This window comes from Sinocyclocheilus grahami, unplaced genomic scaffold, assembly GCF_001515645.1.
Source record: "Sinocyclocheilus grahami isolate Dianchi unplaced genomic scaffold, SAMN03320097.WGS_v1.1 scaffold21.1, whole genome shotgun sequence".
NCBI classification, from domain to species: Eukaryota; Metazoa; Chordata; class Actinopteri; order Cypriniformes; family Cyprinidae; genus Sinocyclocheilus; species Sinocyclocheilus grahami.
In genome coordinates, this window is record NW_015505200.1 from 1,396,991 (window position 1) to 1,418,004 (window position 21,014).

The 21,014-nt window shown below is 37.0% G+C and overlaps 1 protein-coding gene across 1 annotated transcript; it reads left to right on the forward strand.

Moving 5' to 3' along the window:
- The first annotated feature begins 247 nt into the window (after positions 1-247).
- On the forward strand, positions 248-20,135 carry LOC107558158 (voltage-dependent L-type calcium channel subunit beta-2-like). Its single transcript, XM_016241783.1, has 7 exons — positions 248-325; positions 10,128-10,253; positions 12,141-12,216; positions 13,173-13,324; positions 14,432-14,527; positions 17,045-17,218; positions 18,910-20,135. Exons 1-7 carry the CDS (start codon positions 308-310, stop codon positions 19,594-19,596), a joined length of 1,329 nt encoding a protein of 442 aa, XP_016097269.1. The 5' UTR covers positions 248-307; the 3' UTR covers positions 19,597-20,135.
- Positions 20,136-21,014: the final 879 nt, after the last annotated feature.

Below are 21,014 nucleotides of genomic sequence, written 5' to 3' on the forward strand. Positions count from 1 at the left end.
CACCATATAAGTATTCTGAGCTCAAAATATGTAATTTAAAAGTGTACTGAAATTCAAAGCAAACTCTACCCTTATGTAACCTCTAACCTGTTGTCAGTGTATTACCCAACTCACTGCATATATAGGTACTGGATTTTAAGAATCTTATGGTTTTACTTAAGTATTTTAGAAGAGTTTTTACTTAGTCTTCTACTTCCAAAGCAACTTTGAAGAGAAATCCACATACTAAAATACCCCCCAGCATAAAATTGACCTCTACTTAAACTGTTAATCGTGGAGAAACGAAAAGAAAAGCGAGCAAGTGGGCATGCCACCCAAGAAAAAGGTAAAATGTGTTGTGTGTTTGCGAGTGTGAGGGAGTGATGATGAGGTAGACATGAGAGTGCCATTCGAGGAGAGTGCCATCTGTTGCTTTCAGCTGTAATCCATGTGAGCTTGAGCTGCTATGCATCATTGCTTTTATATGCCATAGACAATACAATGTGTGTGCACCAGTACTGGGGTAAAGAGTGCTCTGCCTATGCTGGATGTTTTCTATGTCAAAAGTAAAGTTATCCTGAAATTTAACCTCCACGTGACAGGTTGCACAATCAATGCGATGCTGAAAGTGATGGAATTGTGCTGAGCAGTGTTATGAACATAATCCTTTTCCAATTGTCAGGATTACAAAACTCAGCTGTTTCTCAAATGATCTCTAAATATAGAACAGGTGTGGGGTTTGTATTTTGTGTGAGTATTTTTTTTTTTTTTTACTGTGGTTTCCAGTAGAAATATCTAAACATCATTAAATACAATTTTTAAATTAAAATTGTATAAAATAAAAATAATTGTTTTCAGAGTTCATGTTAAATATAGTTTATTTTTCATACCCTAGTTGGCAAGTTCATGTTAAATTCAATTATTTTCCATACCACAATTAGCAAAAAACAAACAAAAAAACTCAAGGGGGCATGAGAAAAATAAACTTATAAAGTTTTTTTTTTCAGAACCCAGTTCCTAATGTTTCATTTAATTTTGCTTGACATCTTGTTTTATGCATGTTTAGATATTTTAACTAGAAAACAAAATCGATTAGAAAAATTGAAAAACAGTAACTTTTGTCTGCTGGAAAAACAAAACATTTAGTTTCAACGTCCTTGTTTTGTAGCTGCGGGGCGTTGAGGACGTGTGAAATTCTAGTCTCTATCTGCAGTGTTGTCCATTGGACAGGACGAGTTTGCATTTGTCTCTTTCTCTCCAAATCCTGGATTGACGCATGCCATCTTAATCTCTTTACAGAGAAGCAATCATGACCAGGAGGCAACAGCGAGAAAGAGAGACGTAATGTGCATGAGTGTCTCTCCCATACGTCTCATAGTGTGTTTTGTTTCAGTACAGAATGGGCCGGATCTGTACCTTTTCTATACATTGCCTTAACTGGCACAATGTTTGGTTGATATAAAAATACAGGTTGGTGTTGGTGCTATGCAGTGTATTTTTATGGGGAAACACTAAAATCATCTCTAAAAACTGATCAATGTTATAAACACTCCTTATCATTTAACCATAGTAGCCACATAGTTAATCTGGCAGAGCATTTATTGTATTCTGATATAAAGTGGAGATGTGCCACTTCTACATAGTATTACAGAATTATAAAACTGATATAAAATTGTTCAGTGTACTATATTGCATGTTTATCTATCTGCTTCAAGATGATAGCCTTACTTACAAATTACAAGCATAAGTTGTAAAAAAAAAAAAAAATCTATACAGTCATTACTTTATAGTGTACAAACAGTAACATTTGGCATAGCCTTGAATACAGAGTGGTTGAATACCTGGGCGACCTGCCAGAGCTCATTTAGCATCAGTCAGGAAATCTTAATCTTAGTCTTAATTAGATTAGGAGGCAGTTGCAAATAAAGTGTGCTGCTCCACTATCCACAATCTGTCCTCTGTTTTGTCCACTCAGAGCTCAGGAAAATGTCCTGGCATCTCAGAAAATTAGTATTCTCTGTCTTCACCTGAGACCAAACTGAACATAGCCTTCAGTCTGCTTAATATATAAAGTCTCACATTTTGTATTGAACTTGATTTTTAAGCATGTAGTGTTACTGTCTGATGTCATTGTCCAGAAGGAAAAAAAATCCCTACATTTCCGGCTCCTGCTGTACTTAGTGTTGAAGTAAAAGGTGCTGACTCACTAAATGGATCTGACCCAAATCTCATGACATGTTCTGTGGTGCGGTAGCAGGAGTCACACAGGTTGCAGTAGGTGGATGTTGGAGTAAAGCCCAGGACTCGAACCATAATAGCACTGGACTAAAATTTCCACTAGTGTAATACTGTGACTTACTTGTGTCTATTAATCATTTCAAAAAGTACACATTACACTGAGTTATTGTTTCTTTTAAAAGCATTTTTTAAAAATCAATTTTAAGTATTAATACACTATATTGTAGTTTAATGGGAAATCTAGATTTTAAGTCATACACCTCATGAGAAATTTACTGCATAGCCAGCACATTTTCTTTTCTTGAGGTTTCCATAGCAACGTCTGTTCTTGCCTCAATTCCTTACAGCTTTTAATGCAGACACACATGCACAGTTCTCTATTGTATTGATAACAAATGATAAAATCTTTTTTTCCTCACTTGTATTTCATAATGTCATCAATCTGAATTACCCTTATAGTAATAACATGTTATATTAAACAATGGGCATCTCAGAAAATACAAAGAACAAAGTTTCTAAATCATTATAATAATTAGAATTACCCAGATTGGCCCTGTGAAAAACTAATTATGGAACTTTTTGGAAGATACAGGCCTTCCTATTGTAAACCTGTTGCAACTTTTTATCACACAATTCATACTTTTTTCTGTCAATTCCTAGTTTTCATCTCACATTTTTTTTCTGCCTCAGTATAAATATAAAGACAATTGCAACCTTTAAACTCAGAATTCTGACTTTTCTTTATATAAGAAATATATCTCCCATAGGTCTCATAGTGTGTTTTGTTTCAGTACAGAATGGGCCGGATCTGTACCTTTTCTATACATTGCCTTAACTGGCACAATGTTTGGTTGATATAAAAATACAGGTTGGTGTTGGTGCTATGCAGTGTATTTTTATGGGGAAACACTAAAATCATCTCTAAAAACTGATCAATGTTATAAACACTCCTTATCATTTAACCATAGTAGCCACATAGTTAATCTGGCAGAGCATTTATTGTATTCTGATATAAAGTGGAGATGTGCCACTTCTACATAGTATTACAGAATTATAAAACTGATATAAAATTGTTCAGTGTACTATATTGCATGTTTATCTATCTGCTTCAAGATGATAGCCTTACTTACAAATTACAAGCATAAATTGTAAAAAAAAAAATTATATACAGTCATTACTTTATAGTGTACAAACAGTAGCATTTGGCATAGCCTTGAATACAGAGTGGTTGAATACCTGGGCGACCTGCCAGAGCTCATTTAGCATCAGTCAGGAAATCTTAATCTTAGTCTTAATTAGATTAGGAGGCAGTTGCAAATAAAGTGTGCTGCTCCACAATCCACAATCTGTCCTCTGTTTTGTCCACTCAGAGCTCAGGGAAATGTCCTGGCATCTCAGAAAATTAGTATTCTCTGTCTTCACCTGAGACCAAACTGAACATAGCCTTCAGTCTGCTTAATATATAAAGTCTCACATTTTGTATTGAACTTGATTTTTAAGCATGTAGTGTTACTGTCTGATGTCATTGTCCAGAAGGAAAAAAATCCCTACATTTCCGGCTCCTGCTGTACTTAGTGTTGAAGTAAAAGGTGCTGACTCACTAAATGGATCTGACCCAAATCTCATGACATGTTCTGTGGTGCGGTAGCAGGAGTCACACAGGTTGCAGTAGGTGGATGTTGGAGTAAAGCCCAGGACTCGAACCATAATAGCACTGGACTAAAATTTCCACTAGTGTAATACTGTGACTTACTTGTGTCTATTAATCATTTCAAAAAGTACACATTACACTGAGTTATTGTTTCTTTTAAAAGCATTTTTTAAAAATCAATTTTAAGTATTAATACACTATATTGTAGTTTAATGGGAAATCTAGATTTTAAGTCATACACCTCATGAGAAATTTACTGCATAGCCAGCACATTTTCTTTTCTTGAGGTTTCCATAGCAACGTCTGTTCTTGCCTCAATTCCTTACAGCTTTTAATGCAGACACACATGCACAGTTCTCTATTGTATTGATAACAAATGATAAAATCTTTTTTTCCTCACTTGTATTTCATAATGTCATCAATCTGAATTACCCTTATAGTAATAACATGTTATATTAAACAATGGGCATCTCAGAAAATACAAAGAACAAAGTTTCTAAATCATTATAATAATTAGAATTACCCAGATTGGCCCTGTGAAAAACTAATTATGGAACTTTTTGGAAGATACAGGCCTTCCTATTGTAAACCTGTTGCAACTTTTTATCACACAATTCATACTTTTTTCTGTCAATTCCTAGTTTTCATCTCACATTTTTTTTCTGCCTCAGTATAAATATAAAGACAATTGCAACCTTTAAACTCAGAATTCTGACTTTTCTTTATATAAGAAATATATATATATATATACAGTGGTGTGAAAAAGTGTTGGCCCCCTTCCTGATTTCTTTTTTTTTTGCATGTTTGTCACACTTTAATGTTTCAGATCATCAAACAAATTAAAATATTAGTAAAAGATAGCACAAGTAAACACAACATGCAGTTTTTAAATGAAGGTTTTTATTATTAAGGGAAAACAAAATCCAAAACTACATGGCCCTGTGTGAAAAAGTGTTTGCCCCCTAAACCTAATAACTGGTTGGGCCACCCTTAGCAGCAACAACTGCAATCAAGCGTTTGCGATAACTTGCAGTGAGTCTGTTACAGTGCTGTGGAGGAATTTTGGTCCACTCATCTATGCAGAATTGTTGTAATTCAGCCACATTGGAGGGTTTTCGAGCATGAACCGCCTTTTTTAAGGTCATGCCACAGCATCTCAATAGGATTCAGGTCAGGACTTTGACTAGGCCACTCCAAAGTCTTCATTTTGTTTTTCTTCAGCCATTCAGAGGTGGACTTGCTGGTGTGTTTTGGATCATTGTCCTGCTGCAGAACCCAAGTTCGCTTCAGCTTGAGGTCACGAACAGATGGCCGGACATTCTCCTTCAGGATTTTTTGGTAAACAGCAGAATTCATGGTTCCATTTATCACAGCAAGTCTTCCAGGTCCTGAAGCAGCAAAACAGCCCCAGACCATCACACTACCACCACCATATTTTACTGTTGGTATGATGTTCTTTTTCTGAAATGCAGTGTTACTTTTACGCCAGACAACTGGCACAATGTTTGGTTGATATAAAAATACAGGTTGGTGTTGGTGCTATGCAGTGTATTTTTATGGGGAAACACTAAAATCATCTCTAAAAACTGATCAATGTTATAAACACTCCTTATCATTTAACCATAGTAGCCACATAGTTAATCTGGCAGAGCATTTATTGTATTCTGATATAAAGTGGAGATGTGCCACTTCTACATAGTATTACAGAATTATAAAACTGATATAAAATTGTTCAGTGTACTATATTGCATGTTTATCTATCTGCTTCAAGATGATAGCCTTACTTACAAATTACAAGCATAAATTGTAAAAAAAAAAATTATATACAGTCATTACTTTATAGTGTACAAACAGTAGCATTTGGCATAGCCTTGAATACAGAGTGGTTGAATACCTGGGCGACCTGCCAGAGCTCATACAGTAACATTTGGCATAGCCTTGAATACAGAGTGGTTGAATACCTGGGCGACCTGCCAGAGCTCATTTAGCATCAGTCAGGAAATCTTAATCTTAGTCTTAATTAGATTAGGAGGCAGTTGCAAATAAAGTGTGCTGCTCCACTATCCACAATCTGTCCTCTGTTTTGTCCACTCAGAGCTCAGGAAAATGTCCTGGCATCTCAGAAAATTAGTATTCTCTGTCTTCACCTGAGACCAAACTGAACATAGCCTTCAGTCTGCTTAATATATAAAGTCTCACATTTTGTATTGAACTTTATTTTTAAGCATGTAGTGTTACTGTCTGATGTCATTGTCCAGAAGGAAAAAAAATCCCTACATTTCCGGCTCCTGCTGTACTTAGTGTTGAAGTAAAAGGTGCTGACTCACTAAATGGATCTGACCCAAATCTCATGACATGTTCTGTGGTGCGGTAGCAGGAGTCACACAGGTTGCAGTAGGTGGATGTTGGAGTAAAGCCCAGGACTCGAACCATAATAGCACTGGACTAAAATTTCCACTAGTGTAATACTGTGACTTACTTGTGTCTATTAATCATTTCAAAAAGTACACATTACACTGAGTTATTGTTTCTTTTAAAAGCATTTTTTAAAAATCAATTTTAAGTATTAATACACTATATTGTAGTTTAATGGGAAATCTAGATTTTAAGTCATACACCTCATGAGAAATTTACTGCATAGCCAGCACATTTTCTTTTCTTGAGGTTTCCATAGCAACGTCTGTTCTTGCCTCAATTCCTTACAGCTTTTAATGCAGACACACACACAGTTCTCTATTGTATTGATAACAACTGATAAAATAATTTTCCCTCACTTGTATTTCGTAATGTCATCAATCTGAATTACCCTCATAGTAATAAAATTTGATATTAAACACTGGGCACCTGAGAAAATACAAAGAACAAAGTTTCTAAATCATGATTATAATTTTTTTGAATTACCCATATTGGCCCTGTGATAAACTAATTATGGAATGTTTTGAATATCCAGGTCTTCCTGGTGTCAAGTGAGTACATGATTCCACTGTAACAATATCCTACTGCAGCAGAGGGACGATGATATATGTATGTTTTGCTACTGTAGGACCTGGACAACTTGCGACATTCCAGACACTTCTTAAAGAGATTGTCCGACCATCTGTGCATGAGCTGAAGCCTAATTGGGTGATGGAGCTGGACAATGATCCAAAACAGAATCAGGTCCATATCTGAACCGCTCAGAAGAATCAAAGTGAACATTTTGGAGCAGCCTAGTGAAAGTCCTGACTTGAATCCAATAGAGATGACGTGGAAGGACCTGTTGAGTACAGTTCAGTTTTGCAGAGCAGTTTGTGCAAAGATATTGCTTAATTCATATTCAGTTTATATGGACAATTCATACCTTTTTCTCGCAATTCCTTCCTAGTTTACTTCTCACAATTGAGACTTTTTTCACTGAATTCTGAGTTTACATCTAACAATTTTAAAAATAAAGATAATTGCTGCTTTTTAACTCATAAGTCAGACTTGTTTTTCTCACAATTGCAAATACAAATCTCAATTCCAAGTTTTCTTCTGAGAGTTGTGAGCTGATAACTAAGACTTCTGAGGAAAAATGTCTAAATTGTGAGCTGTAAACTCAGAACTGCAAGAAAAGACTCTGAATTAGGAGAGAAAAGGTCTCAATCACCTTTTTTTATAATTCAGGTTTAGGTAATTATTTTTTCACTCCAATAGCAAAATTAAATAATGCGTTACAATGACACATCAAAATAATGCAGTGTGTTTACTCAGGTTCCCTTTGTGCAATATTACATCTTGTTTTGATTTATTTGCAACCATTTAGTTCTCCAAAGAGGAATATCATGAAATACTTTTTCACACCACTGTAGGTCAAATCTGATGTCACTCACTTTGTGGTTTGTTAAATGGGTTTGCACTAGTAAGTCAATCCCAGTGGTAATGTACCTATGAATATGAAGGAACACTGAAGTACTATGAGTACAAGGGAGAGACTTCACTCTTCAATACACCTAAGAATGATAATATAAATGATCCAGAGCATTTTGGTGAGCATGGCATTGGTTACTAATTCAGGAGCATTTTGTACTGCTCTCTCCGTGACATTGACTTGCAGGAGAGGCAGCACTGAGTGAACAGATGTCTATGGCAGACATGAGTAAACAAAAGTGAGCACCTCTACATGACTGTGCCTATGGGAAAAGCCCCCTCCACTCCCCACCCTCCAATTATCCTGGCCTCCTCTATTTCCTAATTTTATTCTTTCCTTTTCTCAATCTCGTTTCACCACCTTCTCTGCTAATTAGCCTCATTTCTTTCAACACGTACTATGTTATGTTTGCTGCATGGCCTTGAGTCAGTTTATCCAATGGGTACTGCGTTAAGCCTGTTTATTTTAAACACTTGTGAGCACAATATTTATTAATAATAACATTCAAGCTCACATGACAGATTTTGTGAAACATTTATACCATTTACAACTTTAATTACAATTTTGCTTTGATGTGATGATTTCATGTGCAATCTAATTTGGTCCTTTTTCCCTGATGATGTTCAGGCAGGTTCTTGCTGGTTTGGTGCAGGTCTAGATGGTGAAGTGCTGCTTACCAGCAAAAAATTGTGGGGTAACCAGCACTCCAGTATCCAAAACTTAACATATGCACAAGACCAGTAGTGATTGTCTTCATAGCAAGGTTATCAGCCTTATATTAAGGTCAATATGATGGTGTCAGACTGCGTACCACCAGTGTCTCTCGAGGGGCTTGTCACTGTGCCTTTCCTGTCAGCTTGTTAGTGTGCATGTGAGCATGTGTGTGAGGGTGTATTTCAGTCATCATGACTTTTGCTGTGACATTGTGAAACTGCTTTAAATTGAAAATTTGGAATCTTAAACTTGAAATGGACGGAATATTTGAAATGAGAGTAACTAAATTGTGATTTGATGACTAAAATGCATATGAAGTGAGGTTAATTAGGCTGCTAGAGTATTGAAAAAAAAAAAACCCGCACTAAACATACCAGTAGAGTTGATTTTCTGGAATAAAGTTTTTTGGGGGGGTATTTTTTTCCAGTTTTCTAGTAAAATATATATATTTCCATCTAATAAGATACATTTACTTGAGAAGCATAATTGGGTGATATATTAAGCATAGGTGGAGGGTGAACCAACTTCAGGGTAAGGCTAAGTAGACTAATGTTAGTGTAATTCAGGGGTGGTAGACACTTTTTAGGTGGGCTTCGGCATTTCAGCGATGACTCATCTGAACGCCTCTGATTGGTCATTGCATTATGTGTGATTGGTTATAATACTCAATGCTGAAAAACACACAAAAATAAATATGGTGCAACCTGAGCTTAATTTAATGCCGCAGTCTACACTTTTAATTCATTTTCACTTTATTCGCAACAGATGTAATAGATTTAGTTTAATTGTGCAGGGGCATTTTTGTCCAAAAAAAAAAGTCCCTGTGGCCAGAGGAAGGCTTAGAAGATTTGTTTTCAGTTTTTTTCTATGCGAAAGCTTACATTCTGCAGCTTTGATATCTCATCAAAAGATTGTGAAGGTGCCATGTAAGATACCATGGAATATCTAATATCAAATCCTTCAGCAGGTCATATAGAAGATTTAATATCATAACTGCTTTTCACATCACTGGGTTGAAAACATTATGGACATTGTGTTACGGAATTTTATAAACGCAAACTTTTTTTTCTAGTAGCACTTTGCCATAGATTAGTGTTGAAAAATGATAGGGAGTGTTATGCTCGTATCAATTTACAAGCTCAATTTGACAGAGCTAAATAGTTTTACTTTAAGTTCTTATTGCCTGACATTACTGAGAAATTCTCTGCATGACTTTGAACACTGTCCTTTGAGAGGAGTTGGTAATAAAATTTGATGAAGGAGCCCTGCAGGAGAATGCGTGGGGTCATTTGTGACTTTGATGACACTGTCATTACATAGTGGAGTGATCTCTACTGAAAACAACACATCAATGCATATACCTCATTTAATGATTTTATCATATCATAAGAAGATCTTTGTACCTGGTTAGGATAAATTATCTGGTTTTATTTTTTTATTATTTATTTATTTATTTTAATTGAATCAAAGACAGCATAGTTTCAGCTTAATCATCTCAACATTTGCATCTCAGCGTTATATGTAACGCTATGTGCACAGTCAAGTGCTTGTTGCTACTGTGAGTCAGAATGAGTCAGAATGGACAGAAATGTCTTGGGAAAGAGAATGAGTCTGGATGTTATAATAATGCTGGTTCTTACTCTTGTACTGTGGTAGGGTTCGGCGGACCGTCAGGACTCAGGGGCCACTGAGGAGAAGGAGAAGAATGCCCAAGTCCAGCTGGAGAAGGCCAAGGTAGATTGCAACTCCATAATTCTCTCAGCTGCCCATTCCTGCTACCAGTGACGTTGGCCACAAGGACCGAAATATATCACAGCTTTAGATGTACTCATAAATTTTGCATGGCTCTTTTTCCTCTGTCAAAGTAACAAGGTAGCCGTGTCAAAAAGCTAATCACCAAATGCCTTGGTTGAAACAGCACATCAGTGTTAAATCTTGTACTCTACAAAAGCAATGCTCTACATGCAACTGACAAACAATAGCTACAATTACCTTTTCTTCTGTTCCTTTGCACACTCCAAAAACAGATAAGAAGCACCATGGCAAACCATGAATGAGCAACAAACAACAAACACTTGGTGTTTTATCATCGGCACTTTACAGTCCAGTTTTGCTCGGCTTTTAAAAACTGAATGAAACCCCCCTAACTGTGTCAGTGAGCTCCCTGAGGTCCTTTTTAATTAAGGTACTGAGCAGACAGCATCATGTCCTGCTTCAGTCCACCATCTCCCACAGAGCATCACCTTTAAAAACCAGGCTATAAGCAGCTAGACTGCTATTGTGTTGACATTTTACTATCTTTTAGTTAAATACCAAATTATAATACAATAAATTAATAGAACAAAGTGATTTATTTATTATTGTGTTACTAGGCAGTATTTTTGAATATGGAAAACTGGATTATTGTTTTTTTTTTAAAGTTAGAAACAGGTTATACATTGTGAAATAGAGTAAGCTAATGTTCTCAAACTTTTTTAAGGCTCAGGCAATCCTTTAATGGCAATTAAAAAAAAAAAAAGTATACCAGATTTTCTGAAAAATTCACTAACTAAAAAGCATGAGAATGTGATTATTTTGTTTCTTTTTAATTGTAAATGTAATATTAAATATCAAATCCTTCAGCAGGTCATATAGAAGATTTAATATCATAACGCTTTTCATATGACTGGGTTAAAAACATTATAGACATTATTTTACGGAATTATTTTATAAATGCCATTTTTGTTTTATGGTAGGGACTTTGCCATTGATTAGTGTTGAAAAATTATAGGGAGTGTTATGCTAGACTTCCATTTTGCTGACATTTGACTTTTGACTTCTGACAGGAGCGTCACAGTATGGTAAGGGGCGTAACATTTCCTTCACATGCTTGAGGTATTCGGCCAATCACAATGCACTGGATAGCTGGCCAATCACAGCACACCTTGCTTTTCAGACCAATGAGCTTTGTAAAAATCGACTCGTTTCAGAAAGGTGGGGCATAGAGGAGAAACAATAATGTACAGTATGTGGAAAATAATGTGTTTTTAACCTTAAACCACATAAACACATTTCATTACACCAAATACACAACATAATGTTATTTTTAGCAACATCATATGACCGCTTTAATGTTTTTCTGTCTGTATGTCATTCCATACAAAGTACACAATATATTATAAATGTATTGGCTTGAAATATTAAATAATCAATTTAATGCAGAATCAGAGAGAGTCTAGAAAGAATGTATTGGTCATTGAACACAAACATATAAATATACATTACTTATGTATTAATAAAGCAAATTGATAATTAACTATTTAACATTGGGATAATAGAGCTTGATCATGCACTGCAAAAATTAATTCTTAATCAGTACTTTTGTCTCAATTTTATTTAATACATTCATTTAAGAAGGTAAACTGCATACATAAGTAAACAAGTTAATTTATTTGGTTTGATAGATTTCTTCATAATTGTTTGAAAACAAGACAAAAATACTGATTAATAAAACTATTTTTGCAGTGTGTTCAGAAAAAAAAAATGATCCCACTTACAGAGAAACTCACACTGCTTTTAAATTGTATTTCTCACAACACTCAAAGTTGTATCTTTTCATTGTAATTATTAAATGGCTGTTCAACATTAGTGGGTGTGTCTTCTCACAAAGTGTGGATCTGAGGTGTGTAGCTAGCTTTGTTAAGGGGATCTGATTGGTTTTCTCCACTCTGTCCCTCACATTGCTCTCTTACCTCAGATGCCGCAGGTATGTATTTCAGCAGTAACCTGTCTCTGTTCCCCAACTCATTCCTGTAGGTGTCATCAGAACTGCTTTACCTCTTAGAGGACACTATAAGTGTCAAAGTCCCCTGCTACTTTTAGTGAAGGTCACTGCTTTCTAAAAGCTTCGGCTTGTGTTAGACACCATAACCACAGAATCTCCATTGACCTTCATAATTTGTGCGTAATTTTATTGGTCAAACAAATGCAAGCCAAAGTATTTAGTGTGCATGTAAGAGTGAGTTTTGTGCTGCTTAATCAGTAATTTTCTCTTGTTTTTCAGAAAAAAATATGTAAACATCCTTGAAACAAGATATGTAATTATGTAAGATAATAGGATTTATGTAAGATATAAGATAACTCTGATTTATGCTTGACAAAAGAAAACTTTCCCAATGGAGTAAGAACAAAAGAATGTTTTGATATTTTTACTTGAAAACAATATAAAACAACCAATTAAAAATTCTTTTTTTAACAGTGTGTTGTGAAAGATAATGTTAAACACCATGTGAGATGATTTGGAACTTGTCCTGTTTTTACCATTAAAGTTTTGCTCACTGAAGTTTTAAACCTTCATTGTTCTGTTGCATCCTGTGGACAAGGAACTGTTCTGTCAGCATATTTTGATCATCTCTATTTTCCTTGACATATTGCATGACCTGTGTATGGAATGCATTTAGTTTTGAAGATGGGACTTTCACTTGTATACAACCTTTTATATATACTTCATGAAAGTGCAAGAAGCTTTTCATCTGGATCTTTTTTGATAATCTTCCTATGTATATTAGAGGAGTTGGACATAAAAAGCTGCCCATTACATTTTAAGTGCTTTTGGCTACACTTCAGCAGATTTGTACTTTGACAGCATAATATTTTTGAAGATGTCATTTGTAAGGATTTTTGGTTGACTAGTCTAATTTATTTCTTAATCTGCCCCTACAGCCCAAATCCAAGGAGAGGTTGAGAGGATTTTTGAGTTAGCACGCAGTCTACAGCTTGTGGTTCTGGATGCCGACACCATTAACCACCCTCTCCAACTAAACAAGACCTCCTTGGCCCCGATCCTGGTGTATGTCAAGATTTCATCACCCAAGGTCAGAAACTCTGTTCAACTTGCAAACATTCTTTCAATAGTCACTTGTTTACTGATGAAACAAACATTAAACATAACCGTTCAAAAGTTTGGGGTTAGTAAGATTTTTTATTGTTTAAAAAAAATAAAAAATTCTTAAGCTCAACGAAGCTGTGTATTTGACTAAAAATACAATATTATGAAAAAAGGATTTTGGTTTAAATTGCTTTCTATTTTAATATATTTTAAAAGGTAATTGTAAAAAGGAATATTCCTGTGATGGCAAAGCTGGATTTTCAGCAGCCATTACTCCAGTCAGTCACATGATCCTTCAGAAGTTATTCTAATATGCTGATTTGCTGCTCAAGAAACATTTATTATTATTATCAATGTTGAAAACAGTTATGATACTTAATGTTTTTGTGGAAACCTTGATACATTTTTATGGATTTTTTTGATGAATACAATGTTCAGAAGATGCATTTTAAATGTCTTTACTGTGACTTTTGATCAATTAGTATGATCTGTGTTTTGTTTTTTCATTTAAATGATGTTTTTAATAATGCATGTTGTTCATTTAATTTGTATGAATGGTTGTATTGTTACCATAGCTTTTCATTTATAATCTTATAAACTACTTTCTGCAAAAATTAAAAGTATTATTTGCTGGTATGTTCAAGTATTCCATTAGTTTTATGGTGTAAGCTAATAGATGGTATAAAAATTGCCACTAGGAGGCAGAAACAAGATTATTTTTTCAGTACAGCGATATCTGATGTGGTACTATATCAACTTGTTTGATAAACTTGTCATTTTTCTGATAGCTACAAATATCTTTTAAAGTGCACTACACCTTTCAAAATGATACATATCTGTCATATGAATAAGATCTATCTGTCTGTCACTGGGCTACACAAAGCATAGTTTCATTCACTGCCGAGAAGCTTTTGAATGTGCAGCCATTACATTTACATAGGAAACGCTAGTTTGAGAGAAGACTGGTTGCACAAAAACACTAACCTTTCTCTTGTGACCCAGCGTGACCTAACATCCACTGTTCTTTCACCACCTATGCCTCCCACACATCCTTCCTGTCCCTTTTTCCTTCCTCTTTTCATCTGCTGTTCAGGTTCTAACAAGATTGATAAAGACCCGGGGCAAATCTCAGACTAAACATTTGAATGTTCAGATGGTGGCCGCAGACAAACTGGCCCAGTGTCCTAATGTAAGTGTGCCCTCTGTATGTACTTAAATACTAAATACTAAAGATATTAAAATGTTTTCTGTATGATTGCAGATGACCCTTTGCTAAAAATCCACCTCTTTTAAAGAAATAGTTCACCCAAAAATGTACAGAAAATTTACTCAGACCATCCACGATATAGATGAGTTTGTTCATTCATCGGAACAGATTTGGAGAAATTTAGCCTTAGCCTATATCACTCACCAATGGATCCTCTGCAGTGAATGGGTGCCATCAGAATGAGAGTCCAAACAGCTGATAAAAGCATCACAAAAATCCACAAGTAAGCCACCCAACTTCAGTCCTTCAATTAACATCTTATGAAGCGAAAAGCTGCCTATTTGTAATAAATAAATACATCAAGACGTTTTTAACTTCAAACCGCTGCTTCTGGCTAAAATATGGGCCCCCTATAATCTATAATATTGCTTTTTTTCCAGTACACAAAAAAGTCATCTTGCCTGAATAAGAAGATAAATATGCACAGATCAAGCAGAGTTTACATGCAAAAACAGTCTAAAACAGTTCTAAACACATATGTCAGTGGATTTTGATGTGAGAGGAAAACAAGGGATGGATTTTTTCACTCGAGAAAGTGATATTATAGATAGAGGTCACGTATCGATTCACTGGCGATGTAATGCTAAATTTCACAAAATCTATTCTGATGAAGAAACAAACTGTTGAACTATTCCTATAACTTTCCAGACTGTCCCATTGGAATGAATTGGGAATTTTCATGATAAGCTCTATTTTCATGTGGATTGGTTAATAAAGTTTTAAGGCGTAATGGTCAATTAATCATGATAAAAAAAATTTACCTTGTTATGCACTTGATACATTACCTCTGATAAACTAAGAAAAAAAACAAAGTCTGTTTCTTTAGAAAATCAATATGAACACCCACATTTTGAACCTCTTGGCCTCCTTTTAAAGGGGTCATATGATGTGATTTCAATTTTTCCTTTCTCTTTGGAGTGTTACAAGCTCTTGGTGCATAAAGAAGATCTGTAAAGTTGCAAAGACTAAAGTCTAAAATCCAAAGAGATATTCTTTATAAAAGTTAAGATTCAGCCACGCCTACATAAAATGGCTCATTCTAACACGCCCCCACATATCTACGTCACTATGTGGGAAGATTTGCATAACGCCACACAAATGTTCACGCAAAGAAAGAAGGCGTAACTTTTATTCTCGCTGTAGTATTGTTGCCGCCTCCACTATGTCGTGAAGGCGCTGTGTGTTTCGTTTGGGAAAGCGAAACTACTTTGTTTGGCCTTCCAAAAGAGGATGATATCCGCTTCCTGGAGCTTCTCCGTGCTGGTTGCTGAGGAAATACAACAACTTTGCATTGTGGATCACCGGATCGGCTTTCACCGTGGACGAAGCAGAGTCCAGCCCGGGGTCGTCACATGTGGTTGCCGCAAGCCCTCCGGACGCTCCTTCGTCGAATCCGCCGGCCGCACCGTTCTCAAGCTCGCCGCCTTTGCTCACTCTAGCCCCTGGCCTCTGCTCACTCTAGGCCGCCGCCGCCGCTCACTCTAGGCCACCGTGTGTGACGCTGTGTTTCGTTGTGAAAGCGAAACTACTTTGTTTGGCCTTCCAAAAATGGACACGACTAGAAATCAGTGGTTAAGTTGTATTTACGACACTGTTCCAGAACACTTCAACCCAAATATTCAGATGTGTGCAGCACATTTAATGGAGGACCGTTTCCTGATCTTGGTAGAGTAGACTACAATGCCGGCTGTTTGGACTCAAAGACTGTAAGTACGTTTTTTATATTTAAAGAGTTTTTATATTTTATATTTTTTATATTTAAAGCGAGTTTTTTGGGCAGTGTAGAGTAGGGCTTGTTGTTTGTCATTTCTCCGATCACAAATGCAGACATGGTTTTATGTTTACGCAGCGCGATGCAACGCATAAGTATAAGTCATTATAATCCATAATTATGTCCCCACTGGATGCAACGAATGCCTCGTTTATAATGGGTTTTTATATTTTTGAATCATCGCTCCGGCCTGACAGGGCATCATCACAGTATGGTAGGGGCGTAACATTTCCGTCACACGCTTGAGGTATTCGGTCAATCATAACGCACTGGATAGCTGGCCAATCACAGCACAACTTGCTTTTCAGACCGATGAGCTTTGTAAAAATCAACGCGTTTCAGAAAGGCGGGGCATAGCGGAGAAACAATGTACAGTATGTGGAAAATAATGTGTTTTTTTTACCTTAAACCGCATAAACACATTTCATTACACCAAATACACCAAATAATGTTAGTTTTAGCAACATCATATGACCCCTTTAACACTACCCTTATTTCTAATCCAAGCCTAGCTGGACTGTTATTTTTATGGTGCATCATGTTGCAAGACACCCAAGGCAGTAGTTGACATAGATTAGTCTCCCAGCATTATCCTGTGTTATGTGCTTAATTTCACTGTCACTTATACTTACCCTTTGTTGTGACGTCACTATTGGTCTCTCTCACAGGAGCTGTTCGATGTCATCTTAGATGAGAACCAGCTGTCAGATGCCTGTGAACACATCGCTGATTACCTGGACGCCTACTGGAGAGCCACACACCCTCCTGAAATGGAGCCTCCCAACCCCATGCTGGAGAAACTGGCAGAAAACACACTCCCCACCAGCCCCACACCTGCTAAGGTACTGGACACACTCTGAGAAAAACAGGAGATGAATTACTAAGACTGAACATGTGCAGACGGCCTGTGGATTTCTTGGAGTGAAAAAAACAACAACTCACATGACTAAAGAAATGCTCTTTAGTCATGTGTTTTCTAGTTGGATGCATAACGTCTAGGTTACTTGTGTAACCCTCGTTCCCTGAAGGAGGGAACGGAGACGTTACGTCAGTGACTGACGAATTGGGATCTCGCCCGAGAGCCCAATCACCTTCGAGTGTTAACTAAACAAGCCAATGACAGTTGGCGTGCAGATGTGTCGAAACGCCTCCGTCTGCTTCTGCAAGGCGGAGAACTGTTGGGCAAAGCCCTCCACCGCTTCGCCGAATAGGCCGGCCTGGGAGATCGGGGAGTCCAGGAAGCGATGCTTCGTCAGTCACTGACGTAATTCTTGATAAATTTTTTCCCTCAAAATTCTTTAAAGAAATGAAAGATCAAAAGAACAGAATTTATTTGAAATAGAAATCTTTTGTTAATGTATTTAATGTCACTTTATATACTGTAAATGTAATAAAATAAAAGTAGTGATTTTTTTTTATTTTTTATTTATTTAATTTTTTTTAAGTATTACTGACCTCAAATCTTTGATCGGTGATATACATATATTCATAAAATCATAAAAAGTTCATAAACAGTGTTATTTTCACCACATCTCACATTATTCACATAACATATTTCATCTCAAGTATGCTTCACTGACACTTTTGTTTTATTAGTAACCAAGTACACTACATTTTCAGTATTATCTTCTCATTGTCTCTTATACCTTCAGTTTAATCCACATTCTAATTAGTTTTTGTTTACTCATGCGTACTTTTGTAAAAGTCTTAAATTATGACTGCTTTGAAACATCTGCAGGCTCCATAAAGTCAGACATTTTGCTTAGTGCTGTGTCATTCTGTGACATTTTCAATTTCCTCCCCACCTCTTACTAAACTTTCTTGGACATTTAAAGAAGACTTGAGCTTTAAGGACCTTTGCTGAGTGAGACGGTGGTCTCTCAGGTAAAATGCCTATAGTGCCAACACCTACTAGTTTGTACTTCCTAGTATCCATAGTATTAGTAATAGCCTATTTTAGGTGTTGTAAGTAAACTTTATAATAGGGCAGAAGTGCCACTTTTGTAATTTAGCCCAAGGCTAAACAAGCAATTGCTTTCTTGTATTTTTTTAAAATTATTATTAGGTTCTACATGAGCTCTTACTTAGGGATTTGCTAAACTACATATTTCAATAATCAACTAGTCAGTGGTGATATCTGAATAATTATAGTGTGGGTTGCTTGTTTCGTTCTCTGATTGGTGGAGATATCTCTGCAGAATCATGGGTAATGTGGTTTTTCATCAGGATTTTTGCAGTTAATCATGATTATTTAAAAAAATTAAAATAAATAATGAGGGCTTATGATGACTTCAAGAAAAGCATATTCCATTAATGAACAAACTCAAAGTTCACAGTAGGTCTGCCTTTAAAGGTTTAAAAGTTATCATAGAACAGTTCCCCCCATGGAGAAAATGAATGGGATTTTTACTTCTGGAGCCCAGATGCTGCACACTATTTTTGGTTTGTTTCTATTTCAAATGACTCCAAAGCTAACAGACATGGACAAGAAGCCACAAAACTCTAATTTTCATGTCATATATCTCGTATACAGGATGAACAGAAAAGCAAGAAATCGACCGCAACCAAGAGAAAAGGATCTCAAGAGCACCAGCAGGAACATCTGTCCCAGGCTCAGGAGACGAGAGAGGAGGAGGAGGAGGAGGAGGAGGAGGAAGAAGAGGAAGTGCAGGAGGAGGTCGAGGAGGAGGAGAGGCTCCTTCGTAGTGAGCCAAAGAGACACAGCCATCATCATCACCACCATCATCATCACCACCACCGCTCCAGCACCAGCCGACCAACAGAGCCCTACAACAAACACCAGCACCACGTGCGCCACCAGCAGCCCGCCGACATGGAGCTGCTTCCTGCTAAAGACACTTCATATACAGAGTCCCGGAGCAGGCGCACGCTCCTGGTCGAGGGCGACGCGGACCAAACCGAGGTCTACCACAATAGGACTACCACTCAAAAGGACCATAACCACCACCATCACCACCGACATCACCACCACCGCCGCGGGACCACGGACGTTCAACCGGATTATTCCCATCTCGGGCAGCAGGACTACGAACTGGAGCACAATGAACACAACAGGCAACAGAGACAGTCGAGCCAGCTGCGCTCGCACAAACAACCGCACCACAATCACTATCACTACCAGGGACGGGAGCGGGACAGGGAGAGGGACAGGTGTGTAGAGACAGAGGAGTGGACTGAAGACATGTACATTCATCGCTGAGATGGACATTGTTTTAATGCCGCTATGTGAAATGCTGGATACCGTGTACTCAGGACAACATGGTTTCTCTTTCTTTATCCATTCTGCTGCGTCATTGCTTTCTCTGGTCGACATCTAATTTCCTTGATTTTGAGTTTTCATTCATATAATTCTGTGTTCCTCGGGCTTTATATTCGTCTTGCTATCAGGGCCATGACTACTGCATTTTTAAATGATTTCAGCACATTGGTCCTTCCAATCCTGAGTATGTGGTTACATCTCTGCTTGTTACTGTCCCTGTTTCATGATATGTACATATGCAAACTGGTTAAGTCTTGTACTGCTATGCACTTAGTCTTACCCATCTTTATTTGTAACCCTTGACAAAGATAACAACTTTTTTTTTTTTCATTGGTCTTCTGTGGAACATGCTGCTACACTAGTGTTAGATATGAAAATATTAAGAATATAATAAGGGACTAGCCACTTCAGATATATTAAAGGAGACATATTATGCCCCTTTCTACAATATGTAATATAAGTCTCAGGTGTCCCCAGAATGTGTCTGTGAAGTTTCAGCTCAAAATACCCCACAGGATCATTTATTATATCATTTTGAAAATGCCTATTCTGAGAGGAAGCAGAAACACGCTGTTTTCGTGCATGTGTCTTTAAATGCAAGTGAGCTGCTACTCCCCGCCCCCTTTTCCAGAGTAGGGCTGTGCCTTTACAGCTGGTAGGTCAGATACTCTGATAAAAAACATCAGTTTGGTTATGATTATCATGTCGATCGCTGAAATCATGCGTTTTAAAGCCTTATTAGTTTAAATCTCTGTTATAGTGTTTTCTGAGCACACACATCCGAAGCACGTGCACAGAAAGCGTCTGTCACACGGCACGTAAGTACTAAACTAAGTTCTCTTTCATGTCTTATTGCGCTTTAACGGTCAAATACACAAAAGCTTATGTTAAAACACACGAGTTACAAAATCAGTCTGTTATGTCTGTGAAGGTAAACAGCTGGGAAAGAAATTGCATGTTTATATTAGATCTGTGTGGCAGCAGCATAATATAGAGTAAATAAATAAATCCACTGCTCTCTTGTCTCCTCTGAGGCTGGAACTCTAAATAGTGTTCTGTGCTCGTCTGTGCAGCTAACGATAGAACAGTTAACATGCTTTGCTCTAACTTTTGCCATGGTGCTAGAACTGGTACACCGTTGTCGCTTGCGAAAAACAAGAATGGCGGCCCGTGAGTGGAAACGTGCAGATAAAGGGGCGGTGATATTATAATAAGATCCCTTTGTCACATCACAAAGGGAGAGAAATCTGACGTGCTCGTTTTTTCAGACGCTTGCAGAAAAAGGCTTACCAACACAAAGTTACTGGGTTAATCTTTTTCACGTTTCCTGGATTGGTAGATGCACCGGTGATGCACTT